Source organism: Anastrepha obliqua, chromosome 1, assembly GCF_027943255.1.
Source record: "Anastrepha obliqua isolate idAnaObli1 chromosome 1, idAnaObli1_1.0, whole genome shotgun sequence".
NCBI classification, from domain to species: Eukaryota; Metazoa; Arthropoda; class Insecta; order Diptera; family Tephritidae; genus Anastrepha; species Anastrepha obliqua.
The window spans coordinates 86,702,494-86,727,365 of NC_072892.1; the positions used below are offsets into that span (position 1 = coordinate 86,702,494).

Consider the following 24,872-nt stretch of genomic DNA (forward strand, 5'->3'; position numbering starts at 1 on the left):
CTAAATCCAGTTACCTCAGTAAACCTAAGATGGAGCTAACACATGGGCCGAAAAGTCCCGGACCTAACACATAGATGGCACTAGTTGTACTGCATTCAACTAGTTTTCACTACTTTTGTTATTTTTGAAATAACGGATCAAAAAGAATTTCGTGTTTTAATTGTACACTTCTTCTTGATGGCCTGAAAAGTGTTATGGGGACTCCGCTTGATCAGAAACTGCAATAAAACGATGGTTTGCTGATTTCGAACGTGGTCGTAAAGGCGCTGATGATACATAACGCAGTGGACATACAAATGAGGCGGTAACACCAGAAAACATCAAAAAAATCCACAAAATCGTTTTCAATGATCGCAAAGTGAAGTTGCGCGACTTAGCTGACATCGTAAAGATATCAAAAGAACGTGCTGGCTTTATATTGAATGAGCATTTGTATATGAGAAAGCTGTGTTCAAAATGGGTGCCACATTTGCTCAGTGTTGGGCAAAATCAAGAACGGGTTGATGAATGACATGAAAGGCAAAACTACATGAATTGAACTTCAAATTGCTATCACATCCACCGTATTCGCCAGATTTGGCTCCCAGCGACTACTGACTGTTCGCAGACCTAAAAAAATTGCTCGTCGGTAGGAAATATCGCTCGAATAAAGAGGTTATCGCTGAAACTGAGTCCTATTTTGAGGCAAAAGATAAATCGTTGTATAAAAGTGATATTGAAATGTTAGAGCGGTACTGGAATGATTGCATTGTTCTTAATGGAAATTACGTTGATGAGAAAAGCTAATTTTGAACAAACAAAAACGTGTTTTCTTTGTTAGGCCCGGAACTTTACAGCTAATGTGTTAGGTTGGACTGAATGTCTGTTCTATTCTTCTGGCCGTACGAGGCCAATATGTCTCGCTATGGCTTCGCATTGAAGTAGAAGGTGTGTAGGAATTTCTGGAAAGTATCGCAGTATCGACAGAAGTCGGTGGATATCCCAAACCCGTGTAAATGGTTGCTCAATCGTCAGTGGGCTGTGAAAATGCTAATAAGGATTCTCAGTTAGTCCTTACGGAGACTTATAAAAAGACTTTTGGTTATATCCTCCCAATGAGGGCTGAGCGAAAATCTTAAAATATAATCATTTTTATAATTCGGATGAAAAAAGTACTTATTTTCTTGTACGGAGAGCGATACACCCTAATGTACATTTATACATATATGTATAAACGCCTACAGTACATGTACTTGCATGTATTATACAAGAATGGACGTGTGTATGCTTGTATACTGAAAAGCAGTTAACTCTCTAGCAACTTAAAGTGGTCCACGGTCAAAGAGCCAATAATAAAGGGAAGCAATAAAGAAATAGTTTTTACTTAAAAACTTTAAAAAGCAGCAGATAGAGAAAAATAATTTGTAAATTTATGTTCCACAAAATTGGAAAATATTGAAATTGAGTATAGAATACCCAAAATAACCAAACCGGTTATAACCTGTGAAGCCAGATTTAAATTAGGATCATTCTGGTAACGTAGAACCGACTGTGTTCTTAACTATCGGTGAAAAACTGATATTGATAATTGAATGAATGCCAGCTGAAATTTCTATCAGGAAAAATGCTTCTGTATTGTACCGTTGAAGCAATAAGTTGCATGTCGCAGATCGGTTAGCTCTGTTTTCTTCAGACACATTATGCGTAACCCAAACCACCTGTTTTACCAATTTGTTGCAAATGTTCTTGTATGGTCGACCAATGTTGGTTAAGAGGATTTGACAGTTCCTCGATTGTCTGACACAGATTTGCTTCCACTAAAGTTGTTGGTCTTCCTGACTGATGTGAATCGGAAAGATCGAAGTTACCGAAAATTTCGTGAAAGACGTCCAAAAACAGTTATTGTGCCAGAAACAATCGAAGTTGTGCGGCAGTTGATTACGCTAGATAGTCCTGTGACATATCGCGATGTAGAGGCATCCTTGGGCATTAGTGGAACCAGCATACATTTAATATTACATCAACATTTGGTTGTCAGGAAGATTTGTTCTCGCTGGACAATTGGTATAAAGAAATGTTGAAGAAGTTCAGCCACTGTGGTTGAACTAGGTATGTCTACGACATCGTAACAGGTGGCGAAACTTGGATCTATGCTTATGAGCCAGAAACAAAACAGAAATCGTCAGTATGGGTGTTTTAAGACAAGCTTAATCAAATAAAATTTATTCGCGGAAAAAGAACTTCAAAGTAAATGGTCGCCTATATTTTCGCATAAATTGGAAAGATTGGATTAATGGTTCATCCGCTCTACAACACCTACAACCGATGTAACACGTAATGATTTCTTTTTGTTCCCGAACTCTCATCGTTTTCCAACGCCTGAAGAAGCTGTTGAAGCCTTTAAACAGTTCATTTTGAAGATATCCAATTCTGAGTTGCAAAAGTACTTTGAAAATTGGGTCAAGTGAATGTAGGAGTATATTGACCTGCAAGGAGGATCTTTTGAAAAACAATAAAGCCATTTTTATTATTATTTTACTGTGTTTTCATTATCGGGCACAAAATATAAAAAGGCAAACCTCGTAACTCCAAAAGTTATGGGAGTGCCACTATGAATCTTTCAGGTATTACTGAGCATAGTTTCAGGTACAATATTAATAAAAAAATATAAAGATAATCTTAAGGGAGTGCTTTTCAAAAATGTAAAACAAAATTCCGCAAACATTTTAAGCAAAAAAAAAACAAGTTTTTCGAGACAAAAATTTCTTTCAAAAGTAAATTTTATCATAAAAAAATTAAGAAATGTTTTTTAATATTAAAAAGAACCGAACATATTTCACTTTAGAAAACACTATACCGAAATGTTCAACACTCAATATTATTGTTTTTTTTTTAGTTTACTTCTTATTAAATTAAAGCTACGAATAAACCAACTTTGAGAAGAATTTACGACAATCTCCAAAATATTCACTTGACTTGTAATCGCTCAAGTGTATTTCATAGGACTTTGCCAGTAATAATAAAATAATATTTGGATCAGAAATTACTTTAATCAAAAGTAACTTTATAAATACTCCAACAACAAGCAAGATATACTTGTAATTTTTTTATGTTCTACCAATTGCACCATTGTCCCGATATTTCTTTTTATCGAGAAAAATTGTTATTGACCTTCCTCAACACCAACCATTAGTACAAATTCCATCCTACAGAAATGCACGGAAACAAAAAAATGATAAATTTTATGACTGTGGGCAATCCCAGAGTGAATTGAACTGTTGTTATACGATGGGCTTTTTTACTGGTATTTGAAACCGGTAAAAAAGGAAACGAGAAGAGAATGAAAGGTGTAAGGACATCCGCAGGTGCATACACGCACATACATACATGCTTATGTATGGGAATAAAATATTCAAAGAAAGTTGAAAAAGTGTTTACAGTTTGATGTTATTTCGCTTAAGGCCAGTAGTAGCCACGCGACAGCTTGCACAAAATTCAGGTCGATGGATGTCACGCGAACAAAGTTTATTCACAGTTGTATTGCTGCAGAACTCAAACAAAAACTAAAGCGGCGTCAGTAAATATACGAAATACAGCGTGCGTAATGTATTTGGGGACAACTTGAGAGTAAAACTAATTAGCTTTGAGGACCTTTATTCCTCGTTGGGACCACGGGAAATATATATATAATTATATATATATATATATACTACCGTTTTTGGTATTTGGCCGAGCTTCTCCTGCTATTTGTGGTGTGCGTCTTAATGTTGTTCCACGAATGAAGGGACCTACAGTTTCAAGCCGACTCCGAACATCAGATATTTTTATGTGGAGCTTTTTCATGGCAGAAATACATTCGGAGGTTTGCCTTTGCCAGTCGAGGGGCGACCACTATTAGAAAACAAAAGATGACCAGTTGAGGGAAAGAAGGCTTTCATGTGGAGATCATCTGTAATTACAAACATGATTTTCTGCTTTTTAAAGGTAAACAAACATTCTCGAAATATTAAGTTTTTTCAGAAAGTCGTAAATCTCACTTGCACTTCTGCAATATTTATTTAATGCAATCACTGCAATGCGATTTTCCTTAGCTCACCACTCCATTGTTAACAAGCGAAATTTGCACGAAACTGAGTATAATTTATGAGTAGCTAATACATACGAACAAAAGCAAAAGTAACGGAACTGTTTTCTGCGAATTTGTTCTCGCTTATATAAAATGAATCAATCAAAATTTCCATTAGCTGCAATAACCTCCTCTATGAGAGTCCGAGAACGATAGCATGTCCGAATCAAATGCTCCTTATTCTTATAGACCATAACGGTATTAATTGAAGTCTTCAGTGTTATGAGGTTGCTTAGTAATCTAGGGAATTAAGGCTTAGTAATCCAGGGAATTAAGGTCTGGCGAGTTAGGCGACGATAAGGTCGGTGTTATGTGGTCATGGAAATTTTCAGCCATCCAATCTTGTGTCGCCATCGCTTTGTGTGAAGACGCAAAGTCTTGCTGAAAGATCTATGAACTATCACCGCGTACACTATCAATCCAGGGTTTTACTCCTGTCTCTAAAACCTCGATATATGTAACAGAATTCACTAGAAATTCTTCAGTAAAGAAGTGTGGAGACATGACCTTATCCTTTGTTGCTCACAACACCTAAAACCATAACAATGGCTGGAAACTTCGTGAGCATGGAACCTCTGTAGGGTTGGAACATATGGTAGCCGGTTGGTCTTTTGGTCCTGTTCCAAAATTTGTTTCGTCAAAAAAACAATCACACCTCAAGCGCTTCAGGCTTTTACATATACTCGTATGCATGTCCTCACTTACCGCGTGTACCCTGTATTGATTAATTTATGTATTGTACATACATAGTAACATAAATATCTTAATTTTTGCTAAACAAAAAACAAACATATGCACTATTTTCAGCAACAAAATATAATAACGAGCTTTTTTTTTACTTTACTTTCAGACCATAAAAATTGCTTCAAATTGTGGTAAACGGAAATGCATACCCCCGCATACAAGAATGTACGTCTACGTTTTGGCTGACTTGCCTGCATTGAGCTACATTTTTGCGCATAATCGTTAAACTTTCTTACGAGTTTTCCTTCCATCGCGTCACCAAAAATGTCGAAACATTCTGATAATGACAACTTACGCAACGACATCTACGAAAATCTGCCCTGCCAGGCTATGTATAATGACGCCGTACGTAAGATACAACAACAGAAATCTGCCCAATCCAATACAAATAATGCGGTCGCTGCAGCAGTTGCTAATAATCCGCTCTCTCAACAGCTACTGCTAAATAATATCAGCAATCAGAATGCAGCCAACTCCAATCCGAACACCAACGCCACTAACTTGGCCAGCAACAAGCAACAACAACTGCAACTACAGCATCAACATTCTTCGCCGTTATCTCTACAACAGCAATCAAACAATAAACACTATGCAAGTAACGATATCCCCAAAGAAATGCTCTACGCTACACCATTACGCAAATCGGATCGCTACAAAAGCGGCGAACGCATACGCTTTAACAGTTCGGGAACTCGTGCACATACGGGTGGGAGCAATCACGATGCGCACGACACCAAATTGTCCAATTTAATGGAATACAAACAAATCAATTCGAAAGATCTAACGCGGCTATGCGGTCGTAATGGCAATACCATACCAGTAACTGATCTTGATGATGACACGGCTTTGGACGGCTGTTCGTCGAGTGCGCTGGTCGGCGGTTCGCATTACTCGAATCAGCCCGCCTCATTGCCGCCGCTGCCCAATTCCAATACACCCAGTCATCAACTCGAGGATCGCCGCATACTCAATTTCCTAAAGGACACCACACAGCTGCAAAAAAAGCTGGAAGTTTCAGGACGTGATTGTCCCAACGCCAGCTTCTCGAATTTGGCACGTGAAGAACACTTTGCTAATTTAATGCAACAGAATTTTCCCATCGAAACGGCGCGCAGCAATGGTGGTGCTGCGGCAGATGTGAGCGAAGAACGTAGCATTAGTACCAGTGTTGATACGAGCGCGTCGGTGTTAACAGAAACTGCTGACAATTTGGAAATACTAATGCAGAAAAAGATTTCGCCTGACAAAGAAGTTAATGGTATTGTGTCGGCATGCGGTTCAAAAAGTCAAACACTGACTACGCGGCGCTGTCAACCAGTGTATATACATCGAGAATGGGTATTAAAAAAGATAGCACTATGCTTGGAGCAACGTACTGCAGGTAAAAAGAACATGCCTGGTCTATTAAGCACTAGCTCCGCTGGTAAATCTGAAGCTGTTGGCGGTTTTATGGCAGCACGTGCAAAGGCTGCCGCCATATCCAGTTCAACTTACAATGGTTGCCTGGTGTTGGGATCCAATGGCTCAGGTAAGACTTCCATTTGCCAAGCTATCATGAATGGCAACTCTGGCACGAAAGGTATACTAAATCGCAAACTACTCGCCTGTTATCTAATTGAGTCGCAAAACCCAGAATGTCACAGCCTATCGCTATTTATACGTAAAGTAATTCTACAAATACTGAGCCATTCCTCGCTTATTACAAAGGACGAATGTCAACGCGTTATCGATGAGGGGTTCTCCTTTCTAAAAGAGGAGGCACAACAACAAGAATCAAAACTCGACGAAGCTATGAACAATATAACATTGAATGAGAACGTTGAAGACATATTAATTGCCGAGCTGAGACGTGGCGCAAGTGATTGTGATGCCGACACACCAACGCATTTCCAGCAACGACGCACATCGACTAGCAACAAAAAGTCATCCAATGCATGTATCATGCGCCAGAAATCTGAACCGACACCAGTAGATGCCAATGGCGCTACAGCCGAAGGCAAAAAGTATAATAATTATGGCACGCATCCACCAACAACGGCCACCAGAGGCAATGTCAAAGAGCGCAACGAAGATAAAGACAACGAAACTGAAAAGGAGAAGCGTAACGAAACAGAAAAGGAGAAAAGTTCACCGTCGACTTCGTCGAAGTGCAGTCCAGGCAAGAAATCTAAGATTCCAGTAAAACTCGGGCGTTCAACCGCCGCTGCTTCACCGGTCAAGGTGACTGCCAATATTACTCCCAACAACGGCAGTGCTGCTATACAGCACGGTGGTGGTGAAGACATTGCTGATATGGTAAGTGAAGAACTAAAAAGCGAGATAGAAGCAGCTATAAATGCGGATGACGTTGAGGGAAACAGTACCACTGAGGCGAAACCAAAATCCGATAATGACGATGACGAAGATAAACCAGAGGCAGATAAAAATTTTGAAACAGATACTAAAGAATGTAAAGCAACGAATGAAAAAGAAGACATCGATGAGGAGGATAAGGAAAATTGTGAAAACCTCATAGATTTTGAACAGCGTAGCAATCGGGATGCAACGGATAGTTATATGCACCCTAGTATCGCAGGTTCTAGTATGAATACGCTGCCTCCACCACTTCCTAAGCCAAAAAGTTGTCGCACCGTAATTGCAGATGGTTACTATGACATGTTACTCTCCAATCCGGAAATACTAGAGTGCTTAAGCGTTGACAACATAGAAAAGAATCCAGATGAATGCTTCAAGAAGGCGCTACTATTTCCACTGCTCGAGCTTACACCACCAAAGACGGCACTACTGCTGCTCATCGACTCTATAGACGAGAACTACATCAACGAAGGGAATTTGATTACTACCCTGAAAGGCGGACGCGGTACGACAACCAATCATAAAAGTCGTAACGTCGCGGAATTGTTGTCCAATCACATACACCTCTTCCCGAAATGGCTCTTCCTTGTGTGCACAACCAAAAAACAGACTAAGCAAATTACACGAATGTTTACGGGTTTCAAAAAGATCACATTAGATGATTTGCGGAAGTCACATGTAGTTAAGGATGTACAGGAGTACATCATTAATAGATTGAATTCGGACTTTAAGGATAGTATTATGCTCACAAAGGAGATAATTGAATCACTACATCAATTATATATCAAGTCAAATGGTTGCATACTCTATTTGGAGAAAGTTTTAAATGGCATCAAGGAGAATTTTTTTAGCTTTCGCGAGATCAAATTGATACCATGTACACTGAATGGCTTATATTTATACATTTGTCAGAAGTCCTTCAATAAAAAGCAATACATGAAAATACGTCCACTTCTGAATGTACTGCTCGCTTCATCGGGATATGTGGACAAACTCTTCCTTTTCAATTGTCTACGGACACACAACTATGTAATCGACGCAGAAGAATTCGAAAAACGTTTACATCTCATGAAGAACATTGTTTCCTACGATACCGATCAACAACGGTTGAAGATTTTCCACAACTCCTTTTCCGACTGGCTGGTTGACGTGAAGTTCGCAACCAAGAAATTCATATGTGACGTCAACGAAGGTCACGTGATGGTCTCAATGTACTACTTGCTGGTCGCGGACACTCTATGTGCCAATAATGTACGAAAGTTCGTATACCATCTTATCAAATCGGGCGAATATCTCACCAGTCGTAATGTTAATTTGGATATTATACTCATGTTACTCGAATCTCGACTCAATTTGAATGACGCATTCTATACGAACCATTTGAACTGCTGCTCGCAGTGCGAAAACGATTTCAAACACGATCCAAATTTTCTACCCAAGACTCGTAATATGATTGAGAAATTCCTGGGCAGCGAGTTGACCGACGAATTTTCGCAATTTTTGTGTGACTTCTTCAAGCCGAGCTTACCAACAGATGCAAAGATACTAAAGCTGTTAATCGAGACGGGTATTAATAACGCCGAGGCGCAGGTAGGTTTGACTATGTTTATTATTTATTGAGAAGTAGTTTACTATAAAGAGAGTTCAAGTTTCTATTTAAAAATTAAAGCAAAAAATAACTGACAAACATTACCATAACACTAGGTGACTAGATTCGGCAAATTTTTGGCATTTTTTAACATAAGCGCCGATATGGAAACACATCTGGTCATAAAGTATGATTTTCGGTGAAATTCAACTCCAATTCCCACTAATAGGGGATTCATTGCCGACCAAAATGTTGTTTTGTTTGAATGGCTTCCTGGCCTGGGATACACCTTATTAGCGTCGAGCTGCGTTTTAATACCACAATCCTCTGTTATTTTGGTAATTGAGTTTCCAAGACTGTTATTTCCTATAATGTTGTTGAGGAATGGTTTGTCAAAAGTTCGTAATCCCGCTCTTGATAAACCCGGACAATTACAGAGTTAGTGAACAGGCGATTCCTTCTCCCCCACATCTCTCCAACTGTGGCATGTATTGTTGCACAGGTTGGTAGTCCCTCCCATCGTCTACTGCCAACCATAGCGATATCAACCAACATAGAGCGATATCGAGCCATTGACTGAACGAATTGAGTTCCTTTATATAGTGCATTATTAGCCCGGAAATTATATTGTTTGAGTTTTCCACCTTAATAGTAGGCTGACTTTCCGTGATGCATGCATGATATCGAAGATGCCTTTGCAGGCTTCCCAGTTTGCCAGCGATTTTGGCTTTCCCCACGCCAGCATTGTGGGAAGGCGCATTGATTTGGATAGTTGTCGGGACTCAGAGTTAAAATCTACCACAAAGCCACAGTTTGTCTTGGACCAGTCCGTGTAAATTTCTGTATCAATATCTCTGAAGATTCGCCTCCTCCAATCTGCTCTAGATGAAAATCTACACAGAAGTTTTGAATAGAGTGAGGGCTGCGGATAGGTCGACGGTGGTGTTTGCAAATGATGGTATTTGCAGAAGGATCTTACTGTGACCATACATTCTAATAGTTCAGCTTCCTAACCGCGCTAGTTCCAAATGTGTATTTAATGTGGAAATCTATTGGTAATTAATGGATGAGTAAATTGAATGCATCGCTTGGATACGAGCGTAATGCCCCTTTTACTAGAAAATACACTAATCTTTGTATCCTCCCGGTTGGATTGCTTGTGGCGCATAGCTAGTGCAAGCCACCAAACGAATAGCTCATATGTAAGAATAGGCCGAAAGATTAATCTGACCACCTTTTGACTGGTACTTATTTATCATACTACATAATTATAACTTATTGTACGCCCATTCACTATCAACTATCTATTACTCCAGTTAGGTCGTCTCAAACACCCGCCCCCAGTTTTTGTTGAGTTTATACTCATGTTTGAATAACTCTCTCAGTTCTTCTAATTAAATATACATTTTTCTTTTTGCCAGAATTCTTGCGAATCTTCACTCATGTCTCCTGAACTCTCGGAAAAATCTCAAAACATAGATTTTGAACTGGCTGATCTGCTGATCTCAAGTGAGAAATCGTGCATATTGGAAACTCAACGACCCACAAGTCCATCTGAGAAGAGTGAACCACATCAGGAAAGTCAAGATGAGAATGCTTCCAGCACGCTACACCAGCTCTCTGACTCCAATCGTATTGAATTACACAAAGGCAAAGCACTCATACACATCCTAGCCAATGATGGTAATCACCAACTGCTCGAGCGTGCGCTGAACGCCTGCAAAGGACCCATTGATCTCGAAATTGAAGACTACAATGGACAAACTGCATTGAATATTGCTGCACGCAATGGTCATTTAGAAGTTGTTAAATTATTATTGAGTTTTTCACAACCCTGCAATGATGGCACCGGCCGAATGAAACGTGTCGATGTCAATCATGCCGACCGCGATGGTTGGACGCCATTACGTTCCGCCTCTTGGGGTGGTCATACGGAGGTCGTCAAGCTATTAATCTCACATCCTGCATGTAAAATTGATCTGGCTGATAAAGAGGGACGAACCGCCTTGCGTGCAGCCGCTTGGAGTGGACACGAAGACATACTAAAAATACTCATCGAATCCGGCGCCGATGTGAATTCTGTAGATAGGCAGGGTCGTACCTCCTTGATCGCTGCCTCATATATGGGTCATTACGATATTGTTGAGATTCTTCTGGAGAATGGTGCCAACGTTAATCATTTAGATTTGGATGGGCGAAGTGCCCTTTGCGTGGCTGCACTCTGCGGTTCGTCAGGCTATAGCAAAGTTATATCGACGCTTTTAGAGCATGGCGCCAATACTGATCAGCTCGACAATGACGGCATGTCGCCACTGTTAGTGAGTTCTTTCGAAGGTAATGCCGAGGTTTGTGAGTTGTTACTGGAAAATGGCGCAGATCCGGATTTGGCAGACTTCATGGGTCGCACACCGTTATGGGCCGCCTGTACCGCCGGCCATGCAAATGTCGTAAAATTGCTTCTTTTTTGGGGCTGCGGCATCGATTGCATGGACTCGGAGGGACGTACTGTACTTAGCATTGCAGCAGCGCAAGGTAATGTAGAGACTGTGAGGCAACTACTCGATCGCGGACTAGACGAAACACATCGCGATAATGCCGGCTGGACGCCATTGCATTACTCGGCATTCGAAGGCTTCCACGAAGTATGTCTGCAGTTGTTGGAGTCGGGCGCCAAAATCGACGAGTGCGACAACGAAGGAAAGACTGCGCTGCACCTGGCGGCACAAGAGGGCCGAACCAAGTGTGTACAAGTGCTACTCGAAATACATCCAACATTTGTCGATCAAAAGGCGCATGATGGCAAAACAGCATTCCGCCTGGCCTGCTTGGAGGGCCACTTGGAAACTCTGCAGTATTTGCTGAAATTCTGTTGCGATGTGAACGCCAAGGATGCGGACTCACGCACTACACTTTACATACTAGCCCTGGAGAATAAACTAGATATAGTTAAGTACCTGTTAGAAGTGACCAATGTCGATGTTAATATACCGGATAGCGAGGGACGCACGGCCCTGCATGTGGCCGCTTGGCAGGGACATGCCGAGATGGTCAAGATGCTTATCACAATGGGTTAGAGTGTATAAATTAAGTTAGAATAGAAAAATATTCAAACTGTTTTGTGTACTTTCAGGTAACGCGGATGTGAATGCTATGGACTTGGAGGCTCGGACGCCGTTGCATTCATGCGCCTGGCAAGGTAATCATGATGTCATGAGTATATTGTTATACTTTGGCGCAGTGGCGGATCATGCATGCAAACAAGGCGCGACGGCGTTGGGCATTTCAGCGCAGGAAGGACATGAGAAATGTGTAATCGCTTTATTGAAGTACGGGGCTAATCCATACAAGTCAGATCATTGCGGACGAACACCAATCAAATTGGCCGCCAAGTCGAACCGCACTAACATATTGAAGATTTTTGACAATTTCGCAAAAAGTAAAGAAACAATTGTATTTTTATCACTTTTTCTTAAATTAATTATTTTTATGCGCCACTCTTTATTAGGCGATTCCAACAATCTAGTCGAACCAGCAAAATTCCACCCGAGCATGCTTCGTTCACCTGATCAGCCACCAGCGCTACCTGCTCATCAAAGCCTCGGTCTGGGGGCACCATCATATCCACCACTTGCTTCTGCTCCATCGATCTGCTCGGCAGCCACCACAGCCACTGTGAATAACAGCATGAATAACAACAACATGCAGGTGCCATCAAATATCCTGAATGCATCAACATCAACGCATAGCTCAAACAATTTCTATCAAAACACAATGCAATCGGACACAAGCAGTTTGCATAAGCGAAAAAGCGTCATCTCTAGTCAGTCCACAGGTAGCAGCAATGATGTGAGTAAACTTTGAAGCAAAAACAACATTTCCAAATTTACAAATAATTCCATTACTCCTAACAGCAAGCACCGCTCACTTTCACCCAGCAACTGCAGCGTCAAACAAAACTTAATTCGCGCAATAATCCCTTCGTACAAAATGCGCCCATCATTAATTCGAAACATGGTGGCGCCTCAGCATCTAGCGCCGCCGCAGGTTCTATGCAACAGCAGCAGAAAGTGCATCACTCGCAGCGGCATTCTCAATTGCTGCCTGATCTCAATGAACATCAATTTGGTACGTTTTAAATAAATATATTTCTATGTATGTAAAGGGTGTTTTTTTAGAGGTTAGGTTTTCAAGTTGGCACTACTTTTTTCGTAGATGGTCTTTTTGACAGCTGTCACTTGATTTATGCTCAGTTTGGTTTGCCATTTCATAATGAATAGACTTACACCTGAACAACGTTTGCAAATCGTGCAAATTTATTACGAAAATATTGGTTCGGTTCGCGCGGTTCGAAAATAATGGTTTTTGTTCAGCGATTAAGCTCACTTTTGGTTGAATGGGTATGTCAATAAGCAAAATTGTCGCATTTGGAGTGAACATAATCCACAAGCCATTGCTGAGACGCCGTTACATCCTCAAAAAGTCACTGTTTGGTGTGCTCTATGAAGCCGGCCATAATGTTACAGTCAATGGAGAGCGCTATAGAGCCATGATTAATGACTTTTTCGTGCCTGAATTGGACGATGTTGATGTGGACGACCTTTGGTTCCAACAAGACGGCGCTACATGCCATACAGCCAACGCAACAATCGATTTATTGAAGGAAACTTTTGGTGAGCGCATTATCTCGCGCCGTGGACCTGTGGCGTGGCCTCCAAGATCGTGCGATATAACACCGCTGGACTATTTCTTGTGGGGCTATGTGAAGTCGCTTGTCTACGCAGATAAGCCCGAGACGATTGACGTCTTGGAAGAGAATATTCGGCGCGTTATTGCTGACATACGGCCCCAATTGCTGCAAAAAGTGGTCGAAAATTGGGCCTCTCGGCTGGAATTTATTCGAGCCAGCCGCGGCGGCCACTTGCCCGAAATCATTTTTAAAACATAATGGCAAACCCTTATCTTTATAATAAAGCTAAACTCTTGGCCATAACATTAAATTATATACGTTTTATTTCATCTTGAAAACCTAACCTCTAAAAAAAACACCCTTTATATATGTAATGCATAGCCCTTTACAAGTATCTTTCCTTTTCTTAACACTTCTGCAGTTTCTGGCATCGGTGCCAACGAGGCTGATCTCTATGATATGGAATGCATGTCACCACTATACGCTACGCCACCACACTCACCAAGTAGTGAACTAAGTTCTCCGGGTCAACTACCCTCACTGAATGCGTTCGATGAAATTGCCGGTGCGTCAAGCAATGCCGGTGCAAATAATACAAATGGCAGCAGTTCTTGCGGGAAGTCAGTACTGCCAGATAACCACTTTGCACGAGACACTCATATGCGCATAATTTTGGGTAATTTAAAGGAGAGCCAGCCGAGTTCTTCGAGGTAAGAATTGTACAAATCAAACTTAGCGAAGCAATAAAATATAGTTATAAATCCCCTTAGAAAGCAGAGAATCATGTATAGAAATCCTTAGAAAGAAAAATCATGTATAGGGAAATGAATGTATAAAATGTATTTTTAAAGTAGTTGTGCTTCTTTAAAAAACTGTGAACTAAATTATGAGCGTTGTGGTGCCTGGGAATTTCTAATAGTCTAAGATCCGGCTGCAGATTTGGTGTAGTCATCGAGTACATGCTGAAATCCACATTTTTACCCACATTTATGATTAGGAGAATAAAAATTCACCAAGTTGCCAGTAGAAATGTGGCCGCAAGTATTTTTAATTAATTTATTGTTAATTGATTTTGCGGGAAAAATTTCACTAACCAAGTTTTGAGATAAAATATCGTTCGGTTTACTGCAATAGGTGTAAAGACTTAAAAAAACCGTAGTTGCCGTTGCGCGCTTGGCCGCACCTCTCCGCAGCCAGGTATAAACAGGTATGATTTCGATATATTTATACATCCATAACGTATATTGATCTGTTATAGATCAAAATATAGCTAATTTTTTTCTCATTATTATGATATATGGCAACCTAATTAAATCTGGCCGCAAGTTAGGGTTGCCAGCAGTTAAAGATGGGAAAAATTGAAGGTTGAGTGAGAGGAAGCTAGCGCGTAACATCACTAGTCTAACAAGGATAGCGACATTTTAAGGCTATTGCGCATTCGTCAGATGCTGGTGTTCTCAATCACCAGTTCAAACAATAGCAAGATCGACCAAAGAAATAAGTACTCCAAAAGAATAATCATTCTTTCAAAACTACAAATTTTATAAATACAACAAAAAATTAATATTGATCAAAAGTAAAGCCAAGGTTACTATGTAAAAAAAAAATTAGAAAAGAGGTTGACCCACACACACATCCACACATCCACATTTTTAATTTTTTTAACGGGAAGTTAAAAATTCTATTGTGCAAGTACTGTATGAAATAATTTTTGATTTTATTCAAGAAATCAATTGTTTGGTACATATAGATTAAACATTCTAGTATATGGAAAATTAAAAAAATATATCTTGTAATTCCGTGAGTTATTTTTAAAAATCTGAATCATCGGAGCTTTCATTTATACTATCATCGCTGCTATCACTTTCATCGCTGCAAATATCAGAATTTCAAATTCTTCTTTATATTTTTGTTTTAAAACTGTAATTTTTTTAAGGCACTCTGTATGATATCCAAAATCCTCGGTAGATTCAATTGTTAATAAAGTGTCGTGATACTAATAGTTTTTCTTATGACGAAACAATAACATTTGTAAGCACTTTTTGAATGAGGCATCTTCAAAATCCAGTACATTGCCTTTTTCTTTGCACAGAATACACGACTTCATCTTTATCAAATTTAATTTACATTAATTTATTTGATAGTTTTAGACACACAAAGGGAATAAACAGAAAATATATCAGACGTTATATATTACGAACTCCAAAACAACGTGGTTTGTAGGTTAGGATAAAAATGTCGCGGGCTGCTTAGTTGAGAACACCAGCATCTGACGAATGCGCAATAGCCTTAAAATGTCGCTATCCTTGTTAGACTAGTGATGTTACGCGCTAGCTTCCTCTCACTCAACCTTCAATTTTTCCCATCTTTAACTGCTGGCAACCCTAACTTGCGGCCAGATTTAATTAGGTTGCCATATATCATAATAATGAGAAAAAAATTAGCTATATTTTGATCTATAACAGATCAATATACGTTATGGATGTATAAATATATCGAAATCATACCTGTTTATACCTGGCTGCGGAGAGGTGCGGCCAAGCGCGCAACGGCAACTACGGTTTTTTTAAGTCTTTACACCTATTGCAGTAAACCGAACGATATTTTATCTCAAAACTTGGTTAGTGAAATTTTTCCCGCAAAATCAATTAACAATAAATTAATTAAAAATACTTGCGGCCACATTTCTACTGGCAACTTGGTGAATTTTTATTCTCCTAATCAGAAATGTGGGTAAAAATGTGGATTTCAGCATGTACTCGATGACTACACCAAATCTGCAGCCGGATCCCGTACTATAAGAAATCATCATCATCAATCATTCAAATAAAATTTGTACTTGCTTAACATTTCGTCACTTCCAATTCAATTATATCACTTCCAATCCATATATCCTACTGCATAACGAAAAAAATTTGGAGGCGTTGGAAAAGGGGGCGTTGCTTCTGAGTACTACCCATCAACTGTAATCACTTATGCTAGCGTTTTATCCAGCTCTCGAAACATTTCGTTAACTCTTTTTTTCGGTATAAACAACAGACCCGTCTTGACCTGTCTCATTACTTTCTTTCGACTGTTAAAACGCGTTCGCCGTAGTGGTTTTTTCACTTAATGGAACAGAAAAAATCGCTGGGAGCCATATGAGGTGAATGGATGGCTTTTGGATGGTATTCGTTTCGTTCTTGGCCAAACGCTCCCGGATAATGATGACACTGTGCCTTATCATGGTGCAAAATACACGATTTGTTTTCCCACAAAACTTTTTTTTTTTGGTTCATTCAGAACTCTCCACTCACTCACCTCCTATCTAGATAAATTGACGTACTCATAAACCTTCGTCTGGTCTCCAGTAATGAAGCGTTTGATGAATGTCGGTTCGGATTCAGCCTTGGAATTCATGTCTTTGGTGATATCAATGCGGTCCCTTTTTTTGCATGAAATTCAAGTCCTTTGGGATAAACTTTTCAGCAACACTGCGCGAACCCAAATCATTAACTACAATGTCCTTAATGGATCCATTCGTCATCCTCGATGGACTCACGATCTCTTGTGAAGCGTTCATGCCACTCGTAAATGGCTGTTTTTTTTTTTTTTTGAAGTATCATTACCGAAACTGTGTCCCAACATTTTTAAGGTTTTCGCACCACTGAATCCATTTTAACGCAAAATTTAATACAATCTTGTTGATAATTCAAATTCATTTTTAAAACTGTATAAAATCGAAAACACGTGCAAAGGTAGATTTACTCAAGACAGCGTAATTTTTATAAATCTCTAGCAATGGTGATAAACTTTTGGTGGGAATGTTTACCACAGATGTAGCAACATAACAAAAAAAAACAGAACTGAAATCAGTCGACTAAGAGCGTGGCGGTTTTTTCGTGAACTTTTTACCCAAGATGGTATGCCTCACAAATGAATACTTTAAGCGGGTCGGGCCATCTGGAACGCCGAAAAAAGGTGTTTTTTGTGGTATTTTTTTTAAAGAAAGAAAAACAACTCAGCTTATTAATATTTTGCGTATATTTGGACAACATATAAGCTGTATTTCGATTTTTTTTCACTTCAAAAACTAGCTAAATGACGAAGTTATCCCGGGTACCATGTAGCGCGCTCGGACAGGAGTATCCAGTTGGCGGACATGATAGCGTCCACGAGTCTCGTGTAAAACATGCAATTAAGTCTTTTACTTAATTGTTAGTGTTTTTTGTCGTCAATGAACCTCGAAAACAACAAAAAAACTTTTGAAAAAAAATTTTTTTTTCTTGTAAAAGCTGAAAGTCGATTTTTGGAGGTAATTTTCGCGATAATCTATTATTGAAACAGTTAGTTTGGACTATTTTTGGAGGTTCACCTAGAATGTTAGGTACCAAAGCTACAAAAAAAGCCATGAATCCCGTCGATAGGTTGAATATTGCTTTGTTAATCCTGCCCGCCAGTTTCAAAAACATGGTTTTGAGATAAAGCGCTTTGAAGTTTTCGGAAGACGATAAGTTATGTACAGAGCACTTACAACAATGAATGGCTAATCGGCTACTCCTGGACCATAAAGACATCATTCCGCTTTCTCGAGAACCTCATTCTGTTGAGTTTTTTTCTGCCCTTCGAGCAATTCGAGCTTCTTTAGTGCAATCGCTGTAACGTTGCTCTGCGCGTTCGATTCGGCTTTCATCCGTTTTGTGGGCAAAAATTTTGCACTGTTGTCCGATTTTCAAGTCAAGTAGTCTCATCAACGTCAAAACAGCCGTGTAACCTTCATTAATAATGCCTGCAGCAATAAACGCAGCAATTTGGACAACTTTCGGGCCCGATTTCAAATGTTTTGGAGCTATACGCCACACTGTGGCGTTAAAAAATTCATTGGCATTTTGAGTGTGTCCGCCCATACACCGTACCAGGAGATCGTCTTTCGAAAGATCTTCATAGATCGGAAGAATGTGCTTTTCCACATCTGGTCTTATAACGCACGGCAAGTGGGTGAAAGTTGCTAGCTTTCGCATAGCTTTAGCTTCATTCACACCAGCTTTCAGCGCCCGCAGGACAACTTCCATGTTTAGGATTCTTGTCTGTCGAAGTGAAATGGTGCAGAGTTGCCATAATTGCCTTTTTCATATCTCTGACAGAGTTGACATTCTTCCTAATGGCTAATCCGTAATATATTGTCAGTTTTTTGATGAGCACATCTGTGAATCTTCCTTTCCCGCCGAGTTTTTCTTTCTTCTTAATGTTGCGAAAACGAGTGCCCATTCTTTTTTGAAAGTGACCCACACATTCGCTTTTAACAACAGGTGATTCATCACCATAAGGATTATTCTTTACGATACTTGAAAAAGTTTTAGAATCACCGTCACCAATGTAGTTGACGTATTTCACTCCGAATTTCTCTATCGAACTCGCAAACATTTCATTAATAGAATATACTTCCCTTTTGCCTGCTGTTCCTTGGTGATTTGAAGTGCAGTTTTCTTTGTGCTGTTCATGCCATTCTTGATACTCGTCAGTTCCTTCTCTGGATTTCCAATTCAAACAAACTTAACAAAACTTTTCACTATCAGGTCTATGACTTTACCACTGTAGTAACCAATTAGCGTTGTAACACCGTATAATGACGTAAATCTTCGTTTATTCCACGATCCATCTCCAGACCCTTTAAAATCTGTAGCAGGCCTTCCATATTCTTTATTCTTTTTCTTATCTTCTTGGGCCGCTTTTTTGCTGAATTTCTCAAACAATGTTGTTGCCGCTGAGTGTACATGATCTACTATTTTTTTATACGCGTGATCTGAAAGTCCTTGACAAAGATCCATGAGACCGCAAAATAAATTTATACCTTCATGACCTATCCCAAGAAGCCGCATGACAAACACATTTCATCTGTTGATTTCAAATCCTGTGTGAATTAGAGGTCCCGAAAAGATGTAATTTGTTCCGCACGAACAGGTGATGCCAATTTTGAAACCCAAACCTTGATGTCCACTTTCTGCAAATTTCACTTTGCTCTTGCAACTTTTGCAAACGAGAAACTCTGCGATGGCGCCAAAAACCGACAGAAATTCGATAACTCGATACACATGAGTTACATCGACGATCACATCTTTCGAGTTCGAATTGCATATTCAACTTTTTGGAGGTTGAGCTTTCACGTAATACCTTTTCATCATTTTAGTGCTGATTACCGTTAAATTTCCTTTTACGTGGCCTCGCAAAACGCTCATTTTCCGATTTTCCGCGTTTAGGATACGTGCTTCCGTACGAGATATACTACAGCAATAAATATCAAATGTTTATAAACCGACTGAATATGCATGCTTCAAAAGCTGTACAAATGAATCGCGAAACAGCAACATTCGAAAAAGCATCGCAATGTTCTTTTCTTGTTTTTTCGAAAAAGTGACACGACTATCCCTACACCTGCGGCAGAACTCGCTACCACTCCACTAGAGCAAATTCGAAACACCATAACTTCTACAATTTTGGAGCTTTGTCGCTAAAATTTTGTACACATCTTCTACAATAGTTAACTGATTAAAGAAAATAATAAAAAAAATCGTTTTTTTAGAGATAGAGATAGAGATAGAGATAGAGATAGAGATAGAGATAGAGATAGAGATAGAGATAGAGATAGAGATGGAGATAGAGATGGAGATAGAGATAGAGATAGAGATAGAGATAGAGATAGAGATAGAGATAGAGATAGAGATAGAGATAGAGATAGAGATAGAGATAGAGATAGAGATAGAGATAGAGATAGAGATAGAGATAGAGATAGAGATAGAGATAGAGATAGAGATAGAGATAGAGATAGAGATAGAGATAGAGATAGAGATAGAGATAGAGATAGAGATAGAGATAGAGATAGAGATAGAGATAGAGATAGAGATAGAGATAGAGATAGAGATAGAGATAGAGATAGAGATAGAGATAGAGATAGAGATAGAGATAGAGATAGAGATAGAGATAGAGATAGAGATAGAAATAGAAATAGAAATAGAAATAGAAATAGAAATAGAAATAGAAATAGAAATAGGAATAGAAATAGAAATAGAAATAGAAATAGAAATAGAAATAGAAATAGAAATAGAAATAGAAATAGAAATAGAAATAGAAATAGAAATAGAAATAGAAATAGAAATAGAAATAGAAATAGAAATAGAAATAGAAATAGAAATAGAAATAGAAATAGAAATAGAAATAGAAATAGAAATAGAAATAGAAATAGAAATAGAAATAGAAATAGAAATAGAAATAGAAATAGAAATAGAAATAGAAATAGAAATAGAAATAGAAATAGAAATAGAAATAGAAATAGAAATAGAAATAGAAATAGAAATAGAAATTGAAATTGAAATTGAAATAGAAATAGAAATAGAAATAGAAATAGAGATAGAGATAGAGATAGAGGCAGAGACAGAGATAGAGATAGAGATAGAGATAGAGATAGAGATAGAGATAGAGATAGAGATAGAGATAGAGATAGAGATAGAGATAGAGATAGAGATAGAGATAGAGATAGAGATAGAGATAGAGATAGAGATAGAGATAGAGATAGAGATAGAGATAGAGATAGAGATAGAGATAGAGATAGAGATAGAGATAGAGATAGAGATAGAGATAGAGATAGAGATAGAGATAGAGATAGAGATAGAGATAGAGATAGAGATAGAGATAGAGATAGAGATAGAGATAGAGATAGAGATAGAGATAGAGATAGAGATAGAGATAGAGATAGAGATAGAGATAGAGATAGAGATAGAGATAGAGATAGAGATAGAGATAGAGATAGAGATAGAGATAGAGATAGAGATAGAGATAGAGATAGAGATAGAGATAGAGATAGAAATAGAAATAGAAATAGAAATAGAAATAGAAATAGAAATAGGAATAGAAATAGAAATAGAAATAGAAATAGAAATAGAAATAGAAATAGAAATAGAAATAGAAATAGAAATAGAAATAGAAATAGAAATAGAAATAGAAATAGAAATAGAAATAGAAATAGAAATAGAAATAGAAATAGAAATTGAAATTGAAATTGAAATTGAAATTGAAATAGAAATAGAAATAGAGATAGAGATAGAGATAGAGGCAGAGACAGAGATAGAGATAGAGATAGAGATAGAGATAGAGATAGAGATAGAGATAGAGATAGAGATAGAGATAGAGATAGAGATAGAGATAGAGATAGAGATAGAGATAGAGATAGAGATAGAGATAGAGATAGAGATAGAGATAGAGATAGAGATAGAGATAGAGATAGAGATAGAGATAGAGATAGAGATAGAGATAGAGATAGAGATAGAGATAGAGATAGAGATAGAGATAGAGATAGAGATAGAGATAGAGATAGAGATAGAGATAGAGATAGAGATAGAGATAGAGATAGAGATAGAGATAGAGATAGAGATAGAGATAGAGATAGAGATAGAGATAGAGATAGAGATAGAGATAGAGATAGAGATAGAGATAGAGATAGAGATAGAGATAGAGATAGAGATAGAGATAGAGATAGAGATAGAGATAGAGATAGAAATATAAATAGAGATAGAGATAGAGATAGAGATAGAGATAGAGATAGAGATAGAGATAGAGATAGAGATAGAGATAGAGATAGAGATAGAGATAGAGATACAGATACAGATACAGATACAGATACAGATAGAGATAGAGATAGAGATAGAGATAGAGATAGAGATAGAGATACAGATACAGATACAGATAGAGATAGAGATAGAGACAGAGACAGAGATAGAGATAGAGATAGAGATAGAGATAGAGATAGAGATAGAGATAGAGATAGAGATAGAGATAGAGATAGAGATAGAGATAGAGATAGAGATAGAGATAGAGACAGAGATAGAGATAGAGATAGAGATAGAGATAGAGATAGAGATAGAGATAGAGATAGAGATAGAGATAGAGATAGAGATAGAGATAGAGATAGAGATAGAGATAGAAATATAAATAGAAATAGAAATACAGATACAGATACAGATAGATATAGAAATAGAGATTAAAATAAAGATAAAACTGAAATTGAATAAAAAACAATAACTTGGAATTTTTTATTGATCGGACTTCCGACCACGAGCGATACTAATTATTATATATATATATATTTCTATATCTTTTACATATTTTACAGTAAGAGCAAACGTAGCGGCATTACAACAAATCCTGCAATGCGTCTAATACGTAGCCGCTTCGATTCCGCTGCACAACTGATACGCCGCACCAACAATATGCTTTCTTCAAACAGCAATCAGGGATCCTCAAGTATTGGAGTGAAATCGGGCACGTTTCAATGGCGAAAGGAAAGTCAAATGTAAAATAAAATGTGCGATTACTCGTATAAAAAACTGCAATAGTTATATTTATGAGCGTATATATTTATGAACAGTAAAATTAATAATAATTAAATTGTGGTTGCATCCTCAAACTTATACATACAGACATATAAATAATTTTTAATCGATGATTAGTCATAAATATATGTATTTCCTTTGGTTAAGTAAAAATGATTACGATTTTGTTTGTGATAATTAATTATTTAATTTGGTGTTTAGTTGTAATTTATTTGTTTTTATGTTTGTGCTTTTAAATTACAACTTAACTTTACAATTTATTACTTATCTATAAGTATATGCAATTTAAATTAAATTCATAATTTAAGTCGTAATTAACTGAAATATACGGTATGTAGATCATTACGAAAATTAGATTCCGAAATTGTAGCGAGAGCACATGAAATTAGAAAACCACATACCATACTCGTATACTTATTGGAAAATGTAAAACGGTATGAATACATGAAATGAAGTTTACTATTATAAGCACATATTTAAAAAGAGCTCACAGCATATTTGGATGTAGTAAGCAATAATACGAGACAAAATTAAACATATTACAAAGGAACGAAGATTGAATGCGAAAACGAAATAAAGTTGCACCCAAGAAATTATAAGATTTAAAAGTGTATTTTGAAAAACAGAAACACTAATAAAAAACTAACTAAAAAAAAAACTAATACAAAGCCAAAACGAACAAAATCTTAAAACTTGAATATTACACAGTTAGTGAACCAAATAAAAAAATTTAACTGAATAATAAATATTACATATATGAGAATGATGAAGAATTTAGAGGCCTACATAACATAACTGAATTTCTGTTTTGAAGCAATACACGCAAATTATATTATATTTGTACATATGTACACAAATATACATACTCGTATACTTACCACATATGCATGCACCAGAATGAAATAAAGTAGAATTATGCATTCCGATAGTAATTTTGTTGATAAATTCCCATCACGCCTTTGTTTACCTTTTTCACATACTCGCGATTTCGCATAACTTAAATTAGAATTTGCAACTTTAAAAATCAAATAAAATATACATTTTGTTGGAGCGAGTGGCCGAGAAAGAGGAATTAAAAATGTAAACAAAATTTAGACAAACCATTTCCAATGGCTCAGAATAATAGAAAAGGACATAAGTGATGCCAGCTAAGCTAGGTTGAAGTTGTTCTTCGAAAATTGCTGGTCAAACGCAAAATCTTCACCTTGGCTTAAGTTTAAAGTCATTCCTGTGCATTTTCAATGGCGCGTGCCACTTAATACTGATTTAACACTGCCCCATAGTTGCATTACACAAATTATTTGCACGACTAAACACTTTCTGATGATCAGTTGTGGTAATCAATAAATCTCGAATACACTCCATATTTCTGCCAATTATTTATCCCACATTCATTATATCTCTCTTAATTTCATTGATTTGCTGTGAAAACAGCCAGTCAGTAAAACATTACCCTAACTACTTTCAATTCAAGTGCTCTGAGTCATTAACATTTTGGCAAAAAATGTATCGTTTCAATATAAATTTCCAAAATTGACGACAACCAAACGTTTGGAAATTCTTAAACTACTGCGGTTTCTTTTTCGTAAATTTAAGAAAATTTGTAGTAATATATTTATCTATTTAAGTCCAACTTTTTATTGATTATTGGAATTATTCGCTTTTCCATGCGTAAATTATATTAATTCAGCGTAGTTGAAATGATTTAAATTATATTTAAATACTTAAGAAAAAATCACAAATAAATTTCGAATATGCATACACATATACATACATACATACATATAATACAAATGCATAAGGAAACTAAGAGAGCGAAAATACATAAATAGTTACAATTAAAAATGCAGATATGAGATATACCATACATACATAGTTTTGTTTTGCATTTATTTCATTTGTTTTTAGTATGGGCTACTATTATTTACTATAGATTGGATGCTAGAGTTTTAACACATCAATTTGAATTTTCCTACCTAACATTAGGCCTTTTTTATGCGCCACTTCTCTGCTCGCTATCTCTCTCGTCGG

The 24,872-nt window shown here is 37.6% G+C and overlaps 1 protein-coding gene across 1 annotated transcript; it reads left to right on the forward strand.

Moving 5' to 3' along the window:
- Nucleotides 1-4,959: 4,959 nt before the first annotated feature.
- Nucleotides 4,960-23,488, forward strand: LOC129248468 (uncharacterized). The gene is made up of 7 exons (XM_054888026.1): nt 4,960-8,794; nt 10,214-11,861; nt 11,923-12,228; nt 12,298-12,638; nt 12,704-12,917; nt 13,901-14,189; nt 22,622-23,488. Exons 1-7 carry the CDS (start codon nt 5,114-5,116, stop codon nt 22,803-22,805), a joined length of 6,663 nt encoding a protein of 2,220 aa, XP_054744001.1. The 5' UTR covers nt 4,960-5,113; the 3' UTR covers nt 22,806-23,488.
- Nucleotides 23,489-24,872: the final 1,384 nt, after the last annotated feature.

Excerpts from the sequence above, each read along its gene's own strand:
- LOC129248468 (XM_054888026.1), top strand. The coding sequence starts at position 5,114 with ATGTCGAAACATTCTGATAATGACAACTTACGCAACGACATCTACGAA. Across the intron at positions 11,862-11,922 it reads CAAGATGCTTATCACAATGG|GTAACGCGGATGTGAATGCT; the intron begins GTTAGAGTGTAT and ends GTGTACTTTCAG. Across the intron at positions 14,190-22,621 it reads AGCCAGCCGAGTTCTTCGAG|TAAGAGCAAACGTAGCGGCA; the intron begins GTAAGAATTGTA and ends CATATTTTACAG.